Source organism: Macaca nemestrina, chromosome 5 (assembly GCF_043159975.1).
Source record: "Macaca nemestrina isolate mMacNem1 chromosome 5, mMacNem.hap1, whole genome shotgun sequence".
Classification (NCBI taxonomy): domain Eukaryota; kingdom Metazoa; phylum Chordata; class Mammalia; order Primates; family Cercopithecidae; genus Macaca; species Macaca nemestrina.
The window spans coordinates 151,835,496-151,854,299 of record NC_092129.1 but is presented as its reverse complement, the minus strand read 5'-3'; the positions used below and the strand labels follow the sequence as shown (position 1 = coordinate 151,854,299).

General features: G+C 46.5%; 1 protein-coding gene and 1 pseudogene across 1 annotated transcript; one reads left to right on the top strand and one right to left on the bottom strand.

Annotated features, from left to right (window-relative positions):
* The window catches only part of LOC139363238 (uncharacterized), a 51,182-nt pseudogene extending 38,534 nt beyond the window's left edge, over positions 1-12,648 (top strand).
* A 1,052-nt stretch (positions 12,649-13,700) lies between these two features.
* Positions 13,701-17,006, bottom strand: MANE-B (class I histocompatibility antigen, Gogo-B*0101 alpha chain-like). Its single transcript, XM_071097319.1, is given in 10 exon segments — positions 13,701-14,117; positions 14,283-14,330; positions 14,437-14,469; positions 14,909-15,025; positions 15,129-15,404; positions 15,978-16,285; positions 16,287-16,407; positions 16,410-16,509; positions 16,511-16,767; positions 16,897-17,006. Coding segments are annotated over 9 exon segments (1,329 nt in total). The 5' UTR covers positions 16,970-17,006; the 3' UTR covers positions 13,701-14,117; positions 14,283-14,286.
* Positions 17,007-18,804: the final 1,798 nt, after the last annotated feature.

The window sequence follows — 18,804 nt, the reverse complement described above, 5'->3', positions numbered from 1 at the left end:
GGCAGTTCTTTTCTTTCAGGACTTTGATTATACTATCCTATTCTCTTCTGGCCTGTAAGATTTCTGCTAAGAAATCTGCTGTTAGAGCTGGGCGCGATGGCTCACACCTGTAATCCCAGCATTTTGGGAGGCTGAGGTGGGGGGATCATGAGGTCAAGAGATCGAGACCATCCTGGCCAACATGGTGAAATCCTGTCTCTACTAAAAATACACACACACACACACAAAATTAGCTGGATGTGGTGGCGTGTGCCTGTCTTATTGGCATTGCTTTTGACATTGCTTAACTTATTGAATTATTTCACAATATATATCTTCAAGATTTGAAATTATTCCTTCTGCCTGACCTAGTGTATTGTTGAAACTTTCAAATGTATTTGGAATTCCATGTCATGAATTCTTTAATTCCAGAATTTCTGTTTGTTTTTTTTTTTAATCTATATCTTTTGTAAACTTCTTATTCATATCCTGAATTATTTGTATGTTTTCTTTGTATTTTTTTTTCAGAATTCTTTTGTATCTCACTGAACTTCTGTAAAATGAATGTTTTGAATCGTTTATCTGGAATCTTGAAAATTTCTTTTTGATTAAGATCTATTGTGTTCCTTTGGGTTTTTTTTTTTTCTTTTTTGCTTTATCGTGTTTCTTTGTCCTAATGTTAATATTTTTGCATCTGATATAACAGTCAGTTCTTCCTATTTTTGAATTTTGTTTCATAGTAGAGAACTTTTTCCTGAAGATGAGTCTATGGTGTTGGTTGTGTGGGGTACTTTGTATTTGATTCTGGGTGTAGTACGTAGTAGAGTATTATGGCATCTGTATAATTTCTTTGGCTGTAGACAGTGTTAATGGTATCTGTGATTTCTTCTGTGCATTAAGGTGTGGTTATTAGTGAGGCTGTGGTGAAGATGTGCTGCGGCCTGGGATGCCACATGAAACAGTCTTCAGGCTCCAGTGGTGGCAGTGGTGTGCTGAGTGTTCCTATCTTTGTGCCCCAATGTGGTGTATACTGGCATTTGTGTTGGTGGTTACTGGAGGGCTGATTCCTGGGCCTCTGGGTGGCTTGCTTGGATGCCAGTAGTGGCAGTGGTTGACTGGGTGGGTGGGTGGTTGGGGTCTTTGGCTCCTGGGTAGCTAGCTTGGCAGTGGCGATGGTGGGCTGATTCTCTGGGTCCCAAGCAGTGTGCGTTGTTAGCAGCAGCTGTGATAGTTTAGGTGAGATGCCCATAGGTGGTGTTTGTATGTAGGTGACAGCTAAGGTGATTGAACCCAACCTCAGGTACCCAGGAGCAGTACGCAGGTGCCCAAGGTGGTGGATTGGGTAAAGGAATTCCCAGGCCCTGGGGCTGTGTTCTCTGTCTCAGTGAGAGGGGTCAATGAAACTGTCTCTTCATCATTAAATGCTGTGCCAACTAGTCCCTTAATTTTGTTTTTGCCTAGAGGACTGAAACATTTATTATACTTTAGGTCTGCTGGTTATTTTTTCACTCCCTATATGTCTAAAATCCCTTAGTGTGTTTGTTTATTTTTGAGACAGAGTCTCATTCTGTTGCCCAGGCTGGAGTGCAATGATGTGATCTTGGCTCTCTGCAACCTCTACCTCCCGTGTTCAAGTGATTCTCCTGCCTCAGCCTCCTGAGTAGCTGGGATTACAGGTGCGTGCCACCATGCCTAGCTAATTTTTGTATTTTTAGTAGAGATGAGGTTTCACCGTTTTGGTCAGGCTGGTCTTGAACTCCTGACTTCGTGATCTGCCCACCTCGGCCTCTCAAAGTGTTGGAATGACAGGCATGAGCCACAGTGCCTGGCCTAAAATCCCTTTATTTTTTGATGGCTATATTGAAGGTGTGTTAGCTTAATTTAATCATTACACATGGTATACATATATCAATACATCAAGCAATATCTCCCAGATGTATTATAATTTGTCAATTAAAATTATACATATCTATTTGAAAAAGGTATTGTTTTCTGGGAATAGAATCTATTTTCACAATATTTTCCTTTTAGGACCTTAAGATGTTGCTCATCTGTCTCCTCATTTGCATTGTTTCCAATGAAATACCTGCTGTCATCTTTATTATTATTATTATTTTCACTTTCTGCTTTTTCAATGTTCTCTTCTTTGTGGTTTTCAACAAATACATGGATTTTTTTTTTAACCCAGAATTATAGAGTGAACTTGAGAAACAATGTATAGGGAGGGCTTTTTGGCTACTGGTTGTAAATTATTAGAAACAGTTGTTTGCTACTTATTTTATTAGGTCACAGGCTAATTTCCTCAGAGTATTCTTATATTGAAGAATGTCATAATTCATTTTATTGGTCATCCCTAAAGCCATAAAAACCCTAGAAATAAACCTAGGCAATACCATTCAGGCCGTAGGCATGGTCAAGGACTTCATGACTAAAACACCAAAAGCAATGACAACAAAAGCCAAAACTGACGAATGGGATCTAATTAAACTAAAGAGCTTCTGCACCACAAAAGAAACCACCATCAGAGTGAACAGGCAACCTATAGAATGGGAGAAAATTTTTACAATCTACTCATCTGACAAAGGGCTAATATCCAGAATCTACAAAGAACTTAAACAAATTTACAAGAAAAAAATCAAACACAACGTGGGTAAAGGATATGAACAGACATTTCTCAAAAGAAAACATTTATGTAGCCAACAGACGCATGAAAAAATGCTCATCATCACTGGCCATCAGAGAAATGCAAATCAAAACCACAATGAGATACCATCTCACACCAGTTAGAATGGCAATCATTAGACAGTCAGGAAACAACAGGTGCTGGAGAGGATGTGGAGAAATAGGAACACTTTGACACTGTTGGTGGGACTGTAAACTAGTTCAACCATTGTGGAAGACAGTGTGGTGATTCCTCAAGGATCTAGAACTAGAAATACCATTTGACACAGTGATCCTATTACTGGGTATATACCCAAAGGATTATAAATCATGTTGCTATAAAGACACATGCACATGTATGTTTATTGTGGCAGTATTCACAATAGCAATGACTTGGAAGCAACCCAAATGTCCTTTGTAGGGACATGGATGAAGCTGGAAACCATTATTCTGAGCAAACTATCACAAAGACAGAAAACCAGACACTGCATGTTCTCATTCATAGGTGGGAATTGAACAGTGAGAACACTTGGACACAGGGTGGGGAACATGACACACCAAGGTCTGTTATGAGGTGGGGGCAGTGGGGAGGGATAGCATTAGGAGACGTACCTAATGTAAATGACGAGTTAATGGGTGCAGCACACCAACATGGCACATGTATACATATGTAACAAACCTGCACGTTGTGCACATGTACCCTAGAACCTGAAGTATAATTATAAAAAAAAAATTGGTCATCTTGGCTAAAGCATGGTGCCTAGAGAAGTGGTCAAGCATTATTCTGGATGATTTGTGAGGATGTTTGTTGGATGAGATTAACACATAAGTAGCTAGACTTTGAATAAAGTAGATTGATGTCTATCATGTGGGTGGGCTTCATTCAATTCATTGAAGGTGTAAATTAAAGAAAACACTGACCTTCCTCGAGCAAGATGGAACTCTGCAGCAGACAGCGCTGGGATTTGAACTACAGTATCAGTCACCTGACCCACAAACAGCTGGTTGGTTTGTGTCCAGCGTTTACAAGATGAATGGACAACATCCTGTTTGGAAGTCCACCTCTTTTATCACAGAAGGTAAAAACAGAAGAGCTCTTGTGGACTTAATTGCATGGTGTTTTCTTAGCAGTGGTGGAAGAATTGAACAATGATAAAGTTCCTATGTTTTAGTTTTTACTGACTTACAGGGAGTGACTAATGGCCTGGCTGTATAATTAATCAGGAGAGCAATGGGAAAGTTACCTATGAAAAGAATGCCCATATGAGGCAAGTCCTATGGAAGTCACTATGGTAATTACAGGGGTTCATTAATGTAAGATCTGTTAATTCCTGATAAAGATTGGATGTTGTTCTTTTGCAGATCTCATGTCACGATGTGATCCCAACATTATAGGTGAGACCTGCAGGGAGGGAGGTGGTTGGATCATGAGGTCAGTTTCTCATGAATCATTTAGCACCGTCCTCTCAGTGCTGTTCAGTGTCCCTCAGAATAACTCCCTTCCAGGTTTGGAAGGTGATTGAAATCAACAAGAATTTATCTCCAAGTGTTTTCCAGGTGCCCCTGAAATTCCAGCTATGAGAGCGGCTTAGGCAGAAGGATATCTTGAGTCCAGGAGTTAGATTTTAGCCTGAGCAACATTTGAGACCAATCGGAGAAACATATCAAGATTACATCTCAAAAACAACAACAACAGAAAATCCACATTTGCTTGTGGTGATCACCTAGTCTGTGAAATAAGTAGACACTGGGGCCTTAGCAATGCAGAGATAGGTGGAATCAAGACATATTTCTCTTGCATTCCACACATCACAGGCACAAAATACACATAAGAAGGGCTTTCTTTAACAAGAAAGAGAGATAACATATGGCTATGTAGCAGATTCTTTTATGGGAAGGCCTTGAAAGTACATAGCTGGCAAGTTAGACTGATACCATTATCCCCAGGAAGCAGCAAATGGGTCTTGACAGGAATAGATCCTCACCCTGGAGTGGGCTTTGTTCAGCTGGTGGTAGGTGTGTTACCAAACTAAACTGCGGTCCACTCACCTGGGGCAGTAAAAGCAAACATCCACACTGAGATTATAGTGGGAGAAAGGAGGACATTTGTGTGTAGGGAGCCAAACAAGGTGAATCGGGCAGCTCATGCTTAAGACCCAACCTTTTTGATGTCTCACAAGCAAGGATTTTTAAAGGCGGGGGCAAATTTCAGGAAAGCAGAGTTACAGGTAACATCATAAATCAATGCCTAGAAGTGATGCACTGCTTTGGCCTTAAAAGGTGGAAAATCCTGATGAGGGAGCTTATAGGTCTTAGGTAGATTTAAAGATTCTCTGATTTGTGATAGATAAGGAAGCAAAGCTTCCTCACACAGCTTCCTTACACAGTTGTGGGGAGTAGAGAGGAATGTTCAGGCCTGGTCTGCGGTCTTGACTCTCTCCAGCTCCTCAGGAAGAAATTTAGAACAAAGAACGGCAGTCTGAGTTCAGTCCTCAGTTTCCCCTTTATAAGGTCTCTCTGTCAGTGGATCTATTAGGTGGAAATCTATATTTCTGAAAAACAACTGAGGGACATATGTTAAGATGTTATTTTTAGTTTCTGTAGAGAATCAAAGATGTTGTGACTCTAACTTCCTTGGTATTGTTTTAAGCTATCATTACCTTCTTGTTTATAAGGTCACTCACTTACTTTTTAGGGCTGACCCGGTGCCTGGAATTTCTCTTGAAGGAACTGAAGGTTTTTCTTTATTTCCAGGTTGAGAGGCCCTGGCAGGCTTCTAAGAGAGGTCCCTGCTTCATCTCAGATGCAAATGCTCGGAATGCTACAAAGAACTGAATGGGAGGTACTGCAACCATGTGGACCACTGAGTCATATTTCTTTACACTGGAAAATGCACCTGCTCAAAATGTCCAACAATGGTCAGAGAGACATCCTCCTCAAAGGAAGAGTTCCATAGAGAATTACAATAGCCAATTGAAACATTGGGTGTATAAAGCAAGAGTGGGGAAACAAGAACGAAGGGTGGCCTTATACACCTTCATGAGGGTGCTCATACTTGACGTGAGAATATCCTCTCTTTTCCTGGTGGATCAGGGGAAAGTGCTGGTGTGATCTACATATATTCCTTCCCATGGTGGGAGGACACTGGAATGATAACTGTAATTCACCTCAACTTACTTTTCTCATACCTGATGCAGTGGTCCCAGGACTAAGGATGCAAATAGAGTCCAGAAACAGGAATTATTCCTAAGCAAGAAACTGTAAATATATTTTATGTCCTTTGTGTAATGATTCCTAAGGGCCTGGAGAAGTAGGTTCTGCCTTCACTGCATCTGGCAAAGTTGGGGCTAACACTGAATGCAGCTGTATTGCCTGTGATCAGATAGTCACCCAGTTCTCTACCTGCATAACCCTACCCTCTATGAACTGGAATGGATGACGGGAGACACTTGCTAGAACAGTATTGGTTCCTTCAGTCCAAGCCAGCACAGCAGCAGAACCTAATGTTCCTTCCAAAATGGTAAATGTTTAGTATAAATGAAGAGAAGGAGAAATAGTAGCTGAGGGTAAATGAATGAACACATGGGTTATGTAGTGAGGAAAATCCAATGTTATATGAACTACTCGAAAGAGGTATAAACAAGAGATAGTATTGTCTCTTAGCTCGATTTCTCCAGATGCCTGAAAGGGTGCAGCCATATGTTGCTGAGACTATTCCTATTTTTGGACTGCACTGGGATAATTGTTAATGACCAAAGAGGATTCTGGTAATGTGCCAGGATCTTTTCACTGTTATGATTCTTCTGGTGTAGGAGATCTGTGATTGGCCAGACACAGTGGCTCATGCTTTTAATTCCGTCAGTTTGGGAGGCAATGGTAGTAACATTGTTTAAGGCCAGGAGTTTGAGACCAGCCTGGGCAAAATAGTGAGACCCATTCCTATAAAATATTTAAAAATTAGTTGGACATGGTGGTGTGCACCTGTAATGCTATCTACTCAGGAGGCCGAGGCAGAAGGATCACTTGAGTCCAGGAATTCGAGGTTACAGTGAGTTATGATTGTGCCACTGCATTCTACCCTGGGCAACAGAGCAAGAGATTAACTCTGAAATAAAATAATAAATATTATAAGAAGAGATAATGTGGTCAAAACCAGGATGTGATCTGTGTCCAATAAAAGTATTTGATCATTGTCCCTGTTTCCTGACAACCGGGTTCTAGAACATTTGCAGTCTCCTCAGTGATAAATATGACTTCAATATGGCAATGAGATGACTATGGGGTGAGGGGCTCCTAGATAGCTTCAGAATGGGGGCTGGTTGCCAGAAACACGAAGCTGTGATTAGAGGATTGGAACTTTTAGCCCCATCCCTAAAGTCTAGGAAGGAAAGAGAGGCTCCAGGTTGAGTTCAGTCACACAATGGCTGGCGATTTAATTAATCTTGCCAAACAATGAAATTTACATAGAAACCTCTAGAGATTGGGTTTCGGAGAGCTTCCCAGGTGGTGAGCACATCCGTGTGTCCACGTGCTGGGAGGGTGGTGAACTCCATCTCCATGGGGACAGAGGCTCCTGTGCTCAGAACCCTTCCAGACCTCACCCTATGCACCTCTTCATCTGGCTGCTTATTTGTATCCTTTATAACTACTGTTGTTTGAATGTTTCCCCAAAAAAGCCTGTGTTGGATATATCATCCTGAATGCAACATTTTTAAGAAATGGGACCTTTGAGAGGTGATTGGACCATCAGAGCTCTGCCTTCATTAAAGGGTTAAGGCTCATCATAAAAGGACCTGAGGCTCTCAGTTTGACCTCCTTTTCCCCCTGCCTCTCACCCTCTCTTGCCCTTTTGTTTTCTACCAGATATAGTCCCTTGATCTGGGAATTCCCATCCTCCACACCATGAATGAAACAAATTTCTGTTTGTTATAAGTGATCCAGTCTCAGGTGTTCTGCTATAGTGGCATAATTTAAACCAGGGGTCCCGAACCCCCGGGCTGCGGACTGGTAGAAGTTCCTGGCCTGGTAGGAACCAGACCACACAGCAGGAGTTGATTGATGGGAGAGAGAGCATGAGCATGACCACCAGAGTTCCGCCTCCTGTCAGATCAGTGGTGGAATTAGATTCTTATAGAAGCACGAACCCTATTGTGAGCTCTGCATGCGAGAGATCCAGGTTGCATGCTCCTTATGAAACACTAATGCCTGGTCATCTGAGGTGCAACAGTTTCATCCAAAACCATTTCTCTCTGCTTTCCGCCACCTGCACTGGTCCATGGAAAAACTGTCTTCCATGAAACCGGTCCCGGGTGCCAAAAAGGTGGGGATTTAAACCATAACAATAAAAAAAAACTGCAATACTGAGTGTGAAAGGAAAGTAACATTTCAGGACTCCAAATTCACTATACCAAAGGGAAAAGTTAAGTTTGGAGACTGAATGATGGAAAAACTGCCTTTCTTTTGTTCCTAAACAAATAACTGCAAAGATAGAAGACCCTATATCTCCCCAGGTGGCCTCCCTCACGAACTGCTCACAAGATAATTCCTTGTGGACCCCAACATGTTTACTCTAAAATGGAGTTTTGTTGACTTTCCCCCAACAATGTAAATTAACAGCTTATCTTCACAGGCACAAGACAAAGACAAGACTAGACATCATCCCTTCACCCAGCTGGAGTCAAACGCATATTTGAGTTTTCTACCCAGCGTTTACTTTATCTTATATAAAATGCAGATTTACTGAGCATGAGATGAATGCATAGTTGATTGTTTTTTTCTTCTCCTGGCTGCTCTTTCCCCTATAAATATTGAAGTCCTCAAAATCCTATTAGGAAAAAGCACAGGCCACAGATGCTACAGTGATTTGTGTCTCTGTTTCTGCATCTTCAGCTTGGCAAAATAAACTTCTAAACTGACTGAGACCTGTCACAGACGTTTTTTGGTTTACGTGACTATAGCAACTTCCTGAGTTCTTTGAGTTAATTTAAGAATTCTCAAACCTTGGGAGGTGAGAGACCCCTGACTTTGCAGCCACGATAAACAGAAGTGCAGGTAACCTGGGACCCGGTACTTGTGACTTGCATCTGAAGTGAGGACAGTCTTGTGGGACTGAGCCCTTAAACCTGTGGAGCCTGAGGTGAACTCCAGGTAGTTAGTGTCAGAATTGAGTCGAATTGTAGGACTCCCAGCTGCTGTCAGAGAATCAGAAAGTTATTTGGTTGGAGGAAAACCCCATCACCATCCCACAGAGAGAAACTTAGAGTAAGAGTAAGCAAGCACACCTCTATCTTTTTGGTCCCAGAGGAAAAGATAAACAAAATGTAAGCATTTATTTCATGTCCCTAATCTACTAAACACAGGTTGCTACCAGCTGCTCATTGTCCAGATGTGGAGTGGCCCTACCTCTAACCTAGAAGTTAGGATTTTTTAGGCCTTTGAGGGTGTCACATAAAAACTAATAAATGTTAGAGATTCTCTCCCCAGAAATATTTCCACACACAAGAAAATATAAATATTAATATAAAACATCGGTGTGGACCCAGATCCTTGGAGATCTTACAATCCTGGGTGTTTTAATCCTACTAAGAGACAAAGCCGAGGGAAGCTGTTTGAATAATCATTTCACTATCTCAGAATGCCACTCCAATAATCTAGAGTGTGAACTGGGGTAGACCAAAACTTGATGTAATAACCTATCCTCAATGGAATGGGTGGAAACATGTTATTTATTAGTCACTGGTTCATTCAGACACTCTGCGTGCCTGCCAGGTACCAGATAAAGTTCTCGTCCTGGATCACTGCTCCAAGAATTAAAATTTGTCACTTTTCCCCACCCCCACACTCCAGCACTTGAACCCTCTTATTACATCAGAATTCCACACTGTCAATGAAAAGAGTCAAACTCGGTAACATATTGAAGAGATTTATTCTGAGCCAAAAATGAGTGACCACATCCTATGACACCGCCCTCAGGAGACCCTGAGAACATGTGCTCAAGGTGGTTGTGGCACGGGTTGGTTTTATACATTTTAGGAAGATATGCGACATCAATGAAATATATTTAAGCTATACATTGGCTCAGTTCAGAAAGTTGGAACAATTTGAAGCAGGCAAGGTTTGCGGGGTAGTGTTTCCGGGTTATAAGTAGATTTTTAAATTTTCTGATTGGCAGTTGGTTGAGTTACTATCAATAGAAAGGAAATATCTGGGTTATGATAAGAGGTTGTGGAGTCCCAAATTTTCTCATGCAGATGACGCCTCCAGGTGCCAGGCTTCAGAGAGAATAGACTGTAAATATTTCTGATCAGATTTAAGGTCTGTGTTGATGGTAAATGCTGGTCTGCTTTTCCTGAATTCCCAAAGGGAAGACGGCATAATCATGGTGGCTTGAGCCAGTCTTTCAGGTTAACTTTTGAGCACACTGGCTGAGGGTGTCCATTAAGATGGTTAGGAGGGGGTGGCTTTGATGTTTATTTTTGGTTTACAACATGTAAAACGTTGAGAGGAGACAGAAACCACCTCCCTCCCTGGAAGAGGACAACACTCCCATCACCCTGCCGTTGATCATGGACATGCGTCTTAAGCTCCACCAGTCCGATGACCACCTGCTGAAGAGGTGTCGTTGTCTCAGGTAAATACTAAGGGTTTGTCATCTCATGCCAAGAAGATGAAGGACACTGACATATGAGGAGTGAGTTTAGGAGCAAAGGGTTGAATAGGTAAAAGAAACACAAAGGGGAACAGCTCTCTTCTTGTGAGAGAGAGGGGCACCCAAAAGGGAATTCCGGCCTGAAATGGGAGTGCATGGGATTTTACAGGCAGGCTTGAGGAGACGGTGTCTGATTTATGTAGGGCCCACAGGTTGGTTGGACCAGGTGTGATATTTACACAGTGCGTGTGGAAGGCTGTTCACCCCACCCTCATCCTATTATGCAAATGGGCTTTCCACTTGGCCGGCGCCATGTTGTCTGCTCCTTACTGTAAATGTGCCTGGCAAAGAGAAGGGAAGATGGAGTTGCCATTGTGAACATGCCCAGTCCCAGGTGTCCTATTCCTATTGGTATAGCTGCCGGCATTCACCCGTGCAAGCTTCCAGCTTACTTGTCTATGTCTGAAGCTTGATATTACAGGCTGCTCCTTGTTAGAAAAGAAAATAGTCTGGAGCCTGCTTTTCATTAAAAGTCTTCCGTACCCTCACTACCTGTCTAAATAATTTCTTCTTAACTGCAATATCACTGCCAGACTGAGCCAGAATGAGGTGACAGAGAGGCTGGGACTGTGCAGAATGCATTTTAGTAAAGATGGCTGAGTGACAGTAGTGATGTCCAATTTCCAAGTGCAGCAGTGACATCTCTCCTGGCCTCGGGGCCCAGTGTCCAGCACCAGGTGTCAGAGGTGTGAGCAGTGGCGTCTGTGCTCAGCAGCAGGGGCAGTTGTTCCTAGGAGGGACTTGATCCAGGGTGGGCTGTGGATTCTGTTCCTGGACGTGTAGTTTCAAGCCTGCTTCTGTGGCCTTCCCCACAATAAAACTAGCCCCCAATACAGATATATGACTTAATGTGTACATTACAGAAATTTGTTTTCCATAGTTTGCTCCAAGAAGTGAGTGGGAAATGAGTCTGTGGGCGGGTGTCAGAGAGCGGCATTCACAGGTGTTCATTGTGTGAGAGCCACATCCTGAATTCTCTACGTGGCCTCTACCCCACTGTGGGGAGAACAACAGGGAATATCACATCTCATAACTGATGATACACATCCTCCCTTTTCTTTCTGTGAGAAAAATCCTCTTTTAAACAGAGTTTGAAAACCCACCCCACCCACCCACCCTGGGCACTCTCTGATCTCTGATCTCAGTGGTTCCTGATCTGGCTGAGCAACAGGATTGCTGGCGGGAGCTTAGAAAATACTCAGGCCACTCCCCAGAACCCTTGTCTCAGAGTTTTATGCACAAGACCAAGGATTCGTTTATATAACACGCCCTAGAGGTGAGGCTGATGCTCAGACATGTGGCATCCTGGTGTTCTTGCTACTCCAAGTGTGATCTGGAGACCAGCAACATGAGCTCCAGCCTTGTTATAAATCCAGAATCTCTTGCTTGACTCCAGACTTCCTGGATCTCAGCACCACGTCTGGGTGATCCCTGTACACACGGGAGTTCCTTGTCTAAGTGTCCTCTAGACTTGGGGTCAGAACTGTGCAGTCTGCTCTGGGTGTGATCTGATCACATTCCTTACAACTGGAGGTCCAGGGTTCAGTCCGTGTCCTCATTCTTTTCCACAGTCAATCACTCCCTTGGTGCTCTCATCCATGCTTGAGGTTTTAAGTATCGTTTATATGGTATGAGCTCCTAAATCTATTTCTCCTGCCCAGTCTATTTCTCCTTTCCTATAAAGTCTGGAGTTGTCTGTCCAAATTCCACCCCAGCTCCCCCACCTGCATTCCTAGTAGACATCTCCACTGAGTGCCTGTGATGCCCCCTCCTCAGTATGCTCCTGCCAGAGTCTCCCCATCTCCACTGACAGCAGCTCCACCCTTCCTTCTACTCACTCATTTTACAACTATGGGTGTCCTTGATTCATCTTTCTCACACCACAGATACAATCCATTGACAAATGCTGTGAGTTCATCTTCAAATGCATCCAGAATCCCCTCACGTCCCACTATTTCCCCTGCTCACACCCCAGTCAAGGTCACTGACATCTCCAGCCTGGAATACTGCACTCGCTTTCTACTGTTTTCCCTTCTGCCTCCCTCGTCCCTCACCTCTCAATTCTGTTGTCAGCACAGCAATCAGAGAGATCCTTTTAAAAGAGAAGTTATATCATGGCCCTCTTCTGCTCAAAACTGTCCTCTAACTCTTCATCCCACTCAGAGCAAAGGTCAGATCCAACCCCATTCCCCTCAAGCCCACCTGCTCTGGCCGCACCTCTGACCTCACCTCAGTTTCTCTCTGTCCAGCCCTCCTGGCCTCCTTGCTCTTCTGGGAACACAGACACCTTCCTGCCATAGTGCATTTGGACTGGAGGTTCCTCTGTCTGGAAAGAACTTCCCCAGAAATCCTCATGTCCCTCAAATCCTTCCTCAGAAGTCACCTTTGCAACAAGGCACACACTGACTACCCAGCACAACAGCCACCTTCCCTGTCCCCACTGTCCACATCCTGGCTTACCTGCCTCACAGCACTTACCACCTTCTAGCACTTTCTTTCCTTACTCTGGTTATAGCGTATCTAACGTCTGCCTCTTTCCACTGGAACATATGCTACAAAAGGTCAGAGATTTTTCTGATTTTACTTCAGTGGTGTTCCCAGATGCAGAACCATTCTGTCCTATGTCTGGTCAATGACAAAGGTCAGTTGAATGAATGATCCCTGTAGAGCACCTCCCTATTCTAAAGGCAGTGTCTTTATTAACATAGCCTCAGGCCAAATGCTGTTTTGTGGCAGGTACAGCACAAGGGCCCCTCACACTGAGATAGAGGCCGCCTATGTTTTTCTCAGCAGTGTTGCTTGTGTGCCCTCCCTCCCTGATCCCTCTTTCTACAGCAACGCCCCCCGCACCCCCCACTACAGCACATTGCAGCACAGAATCAGGTTCTCTCTTCAGGAAAGAACAGTCCTTTAAGATAGGTCCAATTTCACAGACAAATGTAAGTCTAAATTAGACTCTGCTTTATAGATTCATGAGTTGAGGTTGGATTCAGCACCAAGATCACAAGAACCAGGGCAGGGAGAGAGGACAGGAGAGCAGAGCAGAACAGAAGCTCTAGAAGCAGGGCAGGAGGTGAATGGCTCTGAAAATTTTTCTCAGAATACACAGAGACCCCGTGTGCAGGGGCTGCCTTGGGCGATGTCTGAGCCTCTGTGGTCACAGCTCCTGCTGGACAAGTTTCCACTGAAGGGACAAGGACGACGGAGCAGTGAAGGTGACCCAGCTGAGAACTGACCACCTAAATCTCATGAAGAACTGAACAGCAACTAGGCACAGGCCCAGTCCACACTGGGCTCCTCACATCCTTCTCCACCCCCACCTGTAACAGACTCAGCACAGCAAACATGTGGATTCTGGAAGGTTCTCAGGTCTTTATTTGCTCTCTCAAATTCTAGGAATTGACTTATTTAATTCATCCATCAACCTCTCATAGCAGATATTTGAGAAAACAAATTTATATTAGATTCTTATTTTCAGTAGGGAAGTAAGAAGTTGCAGCTCAGTGTACATAAAGTTGAGACTGAGATGGAGACATCCAGCCCCACCTCTCTGGAACAGGAAAGATGACTGGGGAGGAAACACTGGTCAGCGTGGGAAAAGGGGTCACGGTGGACACAGGGATGGGCTGTCTCTCCACCTCCTCACATTATGCTAACAGGGACGCAGACACATTCAGATGCCTTTGCAGAAAGAGTTGCCAGAGTGTCTTCAAAAGGGAGGCGTGAAGAAATCCTGCTTCTCAGTTCCACACAAGACAGTTGTCTCAGGCTACAGAAAACAAGTCATGAACAAAAAATTCAAGTCAGTCATGGTAAGTGATGACACTCTGAACAGCCCACCACACACTCGAAACGTTACAATCAAAGAATCTCCATTACCCAGGCCTTTTCCCTCTGCCCCCCCGTCCCCCACTCTAGACCCCAAGAATCTCACCTTTTCAAGCCGTGAGAGACACATCAGAGCCCTGGGCACTGTCGTTGGCTGGGGTAGAACAAAAACAGGACATGGTCAGAGCCCACAGGAGACACAGGACAAGAGGAAGTACAGGGTTGCTGAGCTCCTCCACACTCCCACCCCCACCACTTACACACAGCCTGAGAGTAGCTCCCTCCTTTTCCACCTGTGGGAAGAAAATGTCCTGTGAGGAGGCTGGGAGGAAGCAGGGCCATAAGATCTTAGAGGAACCTCCTAGTCTTGGACCCAAGATAAATTTCCAGAACTATGACTACAGACCCAGGGCAGGATCAGGGATCAGGAGGAAAGCAGCTGTGTGTCCTAGACCAACTACCCTCCCGAGGTCTGTCCTTAGCAGGGACCTTCCCCTGACTCGTGAATGCTGGAATCAGGACCCAATACCATAATCAGCAAGGTGATACATCTGTCCTTCATTGTCACATTGCTACACAAAAGAGTAAGTGCTGGCACACAGGGTCCCAGGCTGGGTTAGCCCCTGTGTGGATGCTGCTTCCCAGGAATGAGGCAGGGAACACTTCTACCTGGGGCTTGAAACCCCCAGTGGGACAAGAAAACCCAGACCCCACCCCTCACCCCTTCCCTACCTGAGCTCTTCCTCCTCCACATCACAGCAGCGACCACAGCTCCGGTGACTACAACTGCTAGGACAGCCAGGCCAACAACAATGCCCACGATGGGGATGGTGGACTGGGAAGATGGCTCTGGGAAAGGAGGGGAAGATGAGGGGCCCTGACCCTGCTGAAGGGCTCCAGAAGGGCTCCTGCTTTCCCGAGAAGAGACATGACCCCTCATCCCCCTCCTTACCCCATCTCAGGGTGAGGGGCTCCGGCAGCCCCTCGTGCTGCACATGGCACGTGTATCTCTGCTCTTCTCCAGAAGGCACCACCACAGCTCCCCACTTCTGGAAGGTTCCATCTCCTCCTGGCCTGGTCTCCACAAGCTCGGTGTCCTGAGTTTGCTCCTCCCCATCCCGCTGCCAGGTCAGTGTGATCTCCGCAGGGTAGAAGCCCAGGACCCAGCACCTCAGGGTGGCCTCATGGTCAGAGATGGGGTGGTGGGTCACATGTGTCTTTGGGGGATCTGATGGGAAGAGTCAGAAAATTCAGGCGCTTTCCATCTCTCATGGGACACCCCAGCAGCACCCATGTGACTACCCTGAGAATGAACAGGACACCTGGGGTGGGGAGGGAGCACAGAACCCAGACACCAGCCTGGACACAGGCATCTGGGATAATCTCCTATTCCTTGGAGAGTTCTAGTCTCTGAGGGAGGAACAGGGACTTCTGGTCCTGACCTGAGAGGAGGCCGAGGGACTCAGAAAAGCTGGAATCAGACCTTCAAACACATTTAGTGCGAGGCAGAGAACCAAGCCTGAGAGAAAAATTCACGGTGCCCAAGGCTGCTGCAAGGGTTAAAGGGGACCCCTGATCTGTATTCTAGGGACTGTCTTCCCGTCCATGTCCTCAGAGACGTCATCCCTTAATTGTCCTAGAGAGCAGAGGGGGCCCTCAGAGGAAATCAGGGAAACTCACGCCATTCTCCATTCAAGGGAGGGGACATTCTAGCGCTGATCCCATTTTCCTCCCCTCCTCATGGGAGGCCATCCCGGACGATCTAGAGGTGATGGGGAAGGCTCCCCACTGCCCCTGGTACCCGCGCGCTGCAGCGTCTCCTTCCCGTTCTCCAAGTATCTGCGGAGCCACTCCGGGCACTCGCCCTCCAGGTAGGCTCTGAACCGCTCCGCATAACGGGCCGCCTCCCACTTGCGCTGGGTGTTCTGAGCCGCCATGTCCGCGGCGGTCCAGGAGCGCAGGTCCTCGTTTAGGGCGATGTAATCCTTGCCGTCGTAGGCGGACTGGTGATACCCGCCGAGGAGCCGCCCGTCGGGCCCCAGGTCGCAGCCAAGCATCCACTGGTAGGTGTGAGACCCTGGCCCCGTCCCCGCGGTCAGCCCGTCCCCAGAGCCCCGCCCCGCCCTGACCAACCCGCGGGGATTTTGGCCGCAACTGAAAATGAAGCCGGGAAAAGACGCCTGGGGCTCTCCCCGGTCGAGGGTCTGGGCGGGTCCCGCGGCCTCGGGGCGGATCTCGGACCAGGAGACTCTGGGCGACCCGGGCAGTCCGTGGGGGATGGGGAGGCGTCGTGACCTGCGCCCCGGGCCGGGGCCACTCACTCCCCTGGCTCTGGTTGTAGTAGCGGAGCGCGGTCCCCAGGTCCACTCGGTCAGTCTGTGCGCGGGCCTTGGCGAGCCCTGTCTGCTCCTCCCAATACTCCGGCCCCTCCTGCTCCATCCACGGCGCCCGCGGCTCCGCCCTCGGACTCTCAGCGTCGCTGTCGAACCGCGCGAACTGCGTGTCGTCCACGTAGCCCACGTAGATGAAGCGGGGCTCCCCGCGGCCGGGCCGGGACACGGCGGTGCCGAAATACCTCAAGGAGTGCGAGCCTGGGGGCGAGGAGAGGCTGAGACCCGCCCGACCCTCCTCCCCGCGCGGCTCCCCGGGTCCTGCGCCCCCGCCTGCGGTCCCCTCGCTCCTCCCCGCAGAGGCCGTTTCCCTCCCGACCCCGCACTCACCGGCCCAGGTCTCGGTCAGGGCCAGGGCCCCCGAGAGCAGCAGCAGGAGGGTTTCGGGCGCCATGACCCGCATCTCGGCGTCTGAGGAGACTGAGTCCGGATGGGCGGGTGGGGACTTTAGAACTGAGACCGCGGCGACGCTGCTTGGCTTCTCTAGACATCCGACACCCAATGAGAGTGGGAACTGGGGACGCGTCACGAGTATCCTGGAGGAAGAACCCGACACAGGTTGGGAGAAGAAGTGAAACTAGGGGAGTGGGGAATCCCCAACTCTGCACCTCCCGAATGCAGACAAGGCTCTCGGAGCCTGAGACCCTGAGAGCCACGCCCGGGACCTGGGACTTCGTCTTGATCCCTCTTGTCCTACACCAAGCCTCTTTGTCACACTGTCTGCCTGAGTCCTGGACAAGGATCTGTCTGTGGAAACCAGGGAGAGAGCCCCCAGGCTGCGCCCAGATCGTTCCCCTTCCCAACTCGTCCTGGAATCCCCGTCCCTGAACTGGACTCCCTGCCTCCCACTCCCTCTCCCGTTGGACCTTTGTACAGGGAAACTCACCACGGGGAACTTCATGCCAGAGAGTGAGCTCGCCCTGGGAATGGAGGTGTAGAGACAACGGTTTTCTCTCTAAACCTGGTGAAGTTTTGTCTAAAGGCACCACGTAGAGATTCTCATAGAGTCGAAGTTTCCTTTTTGTTTATTAATACAGTAGGTAGCACAATATTGGTAATCCCTGAATGATTAGAATTCCAATTTGTAAAAGACCTGTGTCAAAACAGCATTACAAAGCTCTTAAGTTTTACTTTCCCAGACTATGGATCTGTGGCTCTGGGTTGTTGCATTTAAAATTACCTTCATTCCTTAGCCCGAGTTTCCCAGTGTGAGTCCAGAACGTCTCCTGAATATAAAGAAGCAGAGTTTGTTATTGTCTGTTGCAACCGGCAGCTGTAGTCATCACCTCAAAGTTGCTAGTGCTCCATGCAGTCCCAATGCTCTTCAGGGACTCTCAAGCACTGCCTGTTTTCCTGAACTCTGCACATCTAAGCAGCGTGCATAATTTATCTGGACACTTGGCATTTTTGTAACTGTTTTTTTTTTTTTTTAATCGTAAGGAGCCAATTAGTTTTTAGGCAGTCCAACAAAATGTGTTGAATACCGAATGCAAAGAACCCGCTGCTAGGCTCTTCCACTGCTTTAGAATTCTTTCCTCTGCTCCTTTCCCTCACCTCCTGCTTCTCCAGCCCTTCTCTCTGCCCCTCTCATCCCTCACATCCCCCCTTCCCCTAAGTCCCCGCTACCCTGTCACTCCTGAATTGTGGCACTAACACTGTCCCTCACCTCCTGCCCATGTCTGTTCTCCCCACAGTGCTCAGCAGTCCTGCTAATGTGAGCAAAGTCCTGTTATTTCTTCACTTACTATGGCTGGATTCTGGTCTACAATTTGCTATATGTTTTCAATTCGTCTCATATCTTTTTGTTTCTATTCCTCCTCTACTACTTCCTTATGTGTCAAATAAACATTTTGTAGTTTATGATTTTAATTCTCCTAGTGGCTTTTGGCTATATTTCTTTACACTAATTTTTTACTGTTGTAAGAATGGAAACCCAATTCCTTGGCTTTTCACAGTGAAGTTCAGGTTCTATTAAACGACACCCGGCAAAATAGAGGGCACTTGTAACAGTGTAGCTTCATTTAACCTAACACTATGCTATTATTGTTTTATATATTACATCAATATATATTATAAACTCAATGATACAGTGTAATACTTTTTGTTTTAGACAAGCAACCACATGTCTTCAGGAAATTAAGAAAATGAGTGTGAATGTGACATGTGAATGTGACATGTGTATGTGCATCATTCCTTATCCCGGCCCGCGGGATAGTCAGAGCAGGCCCTGGAGGAGGG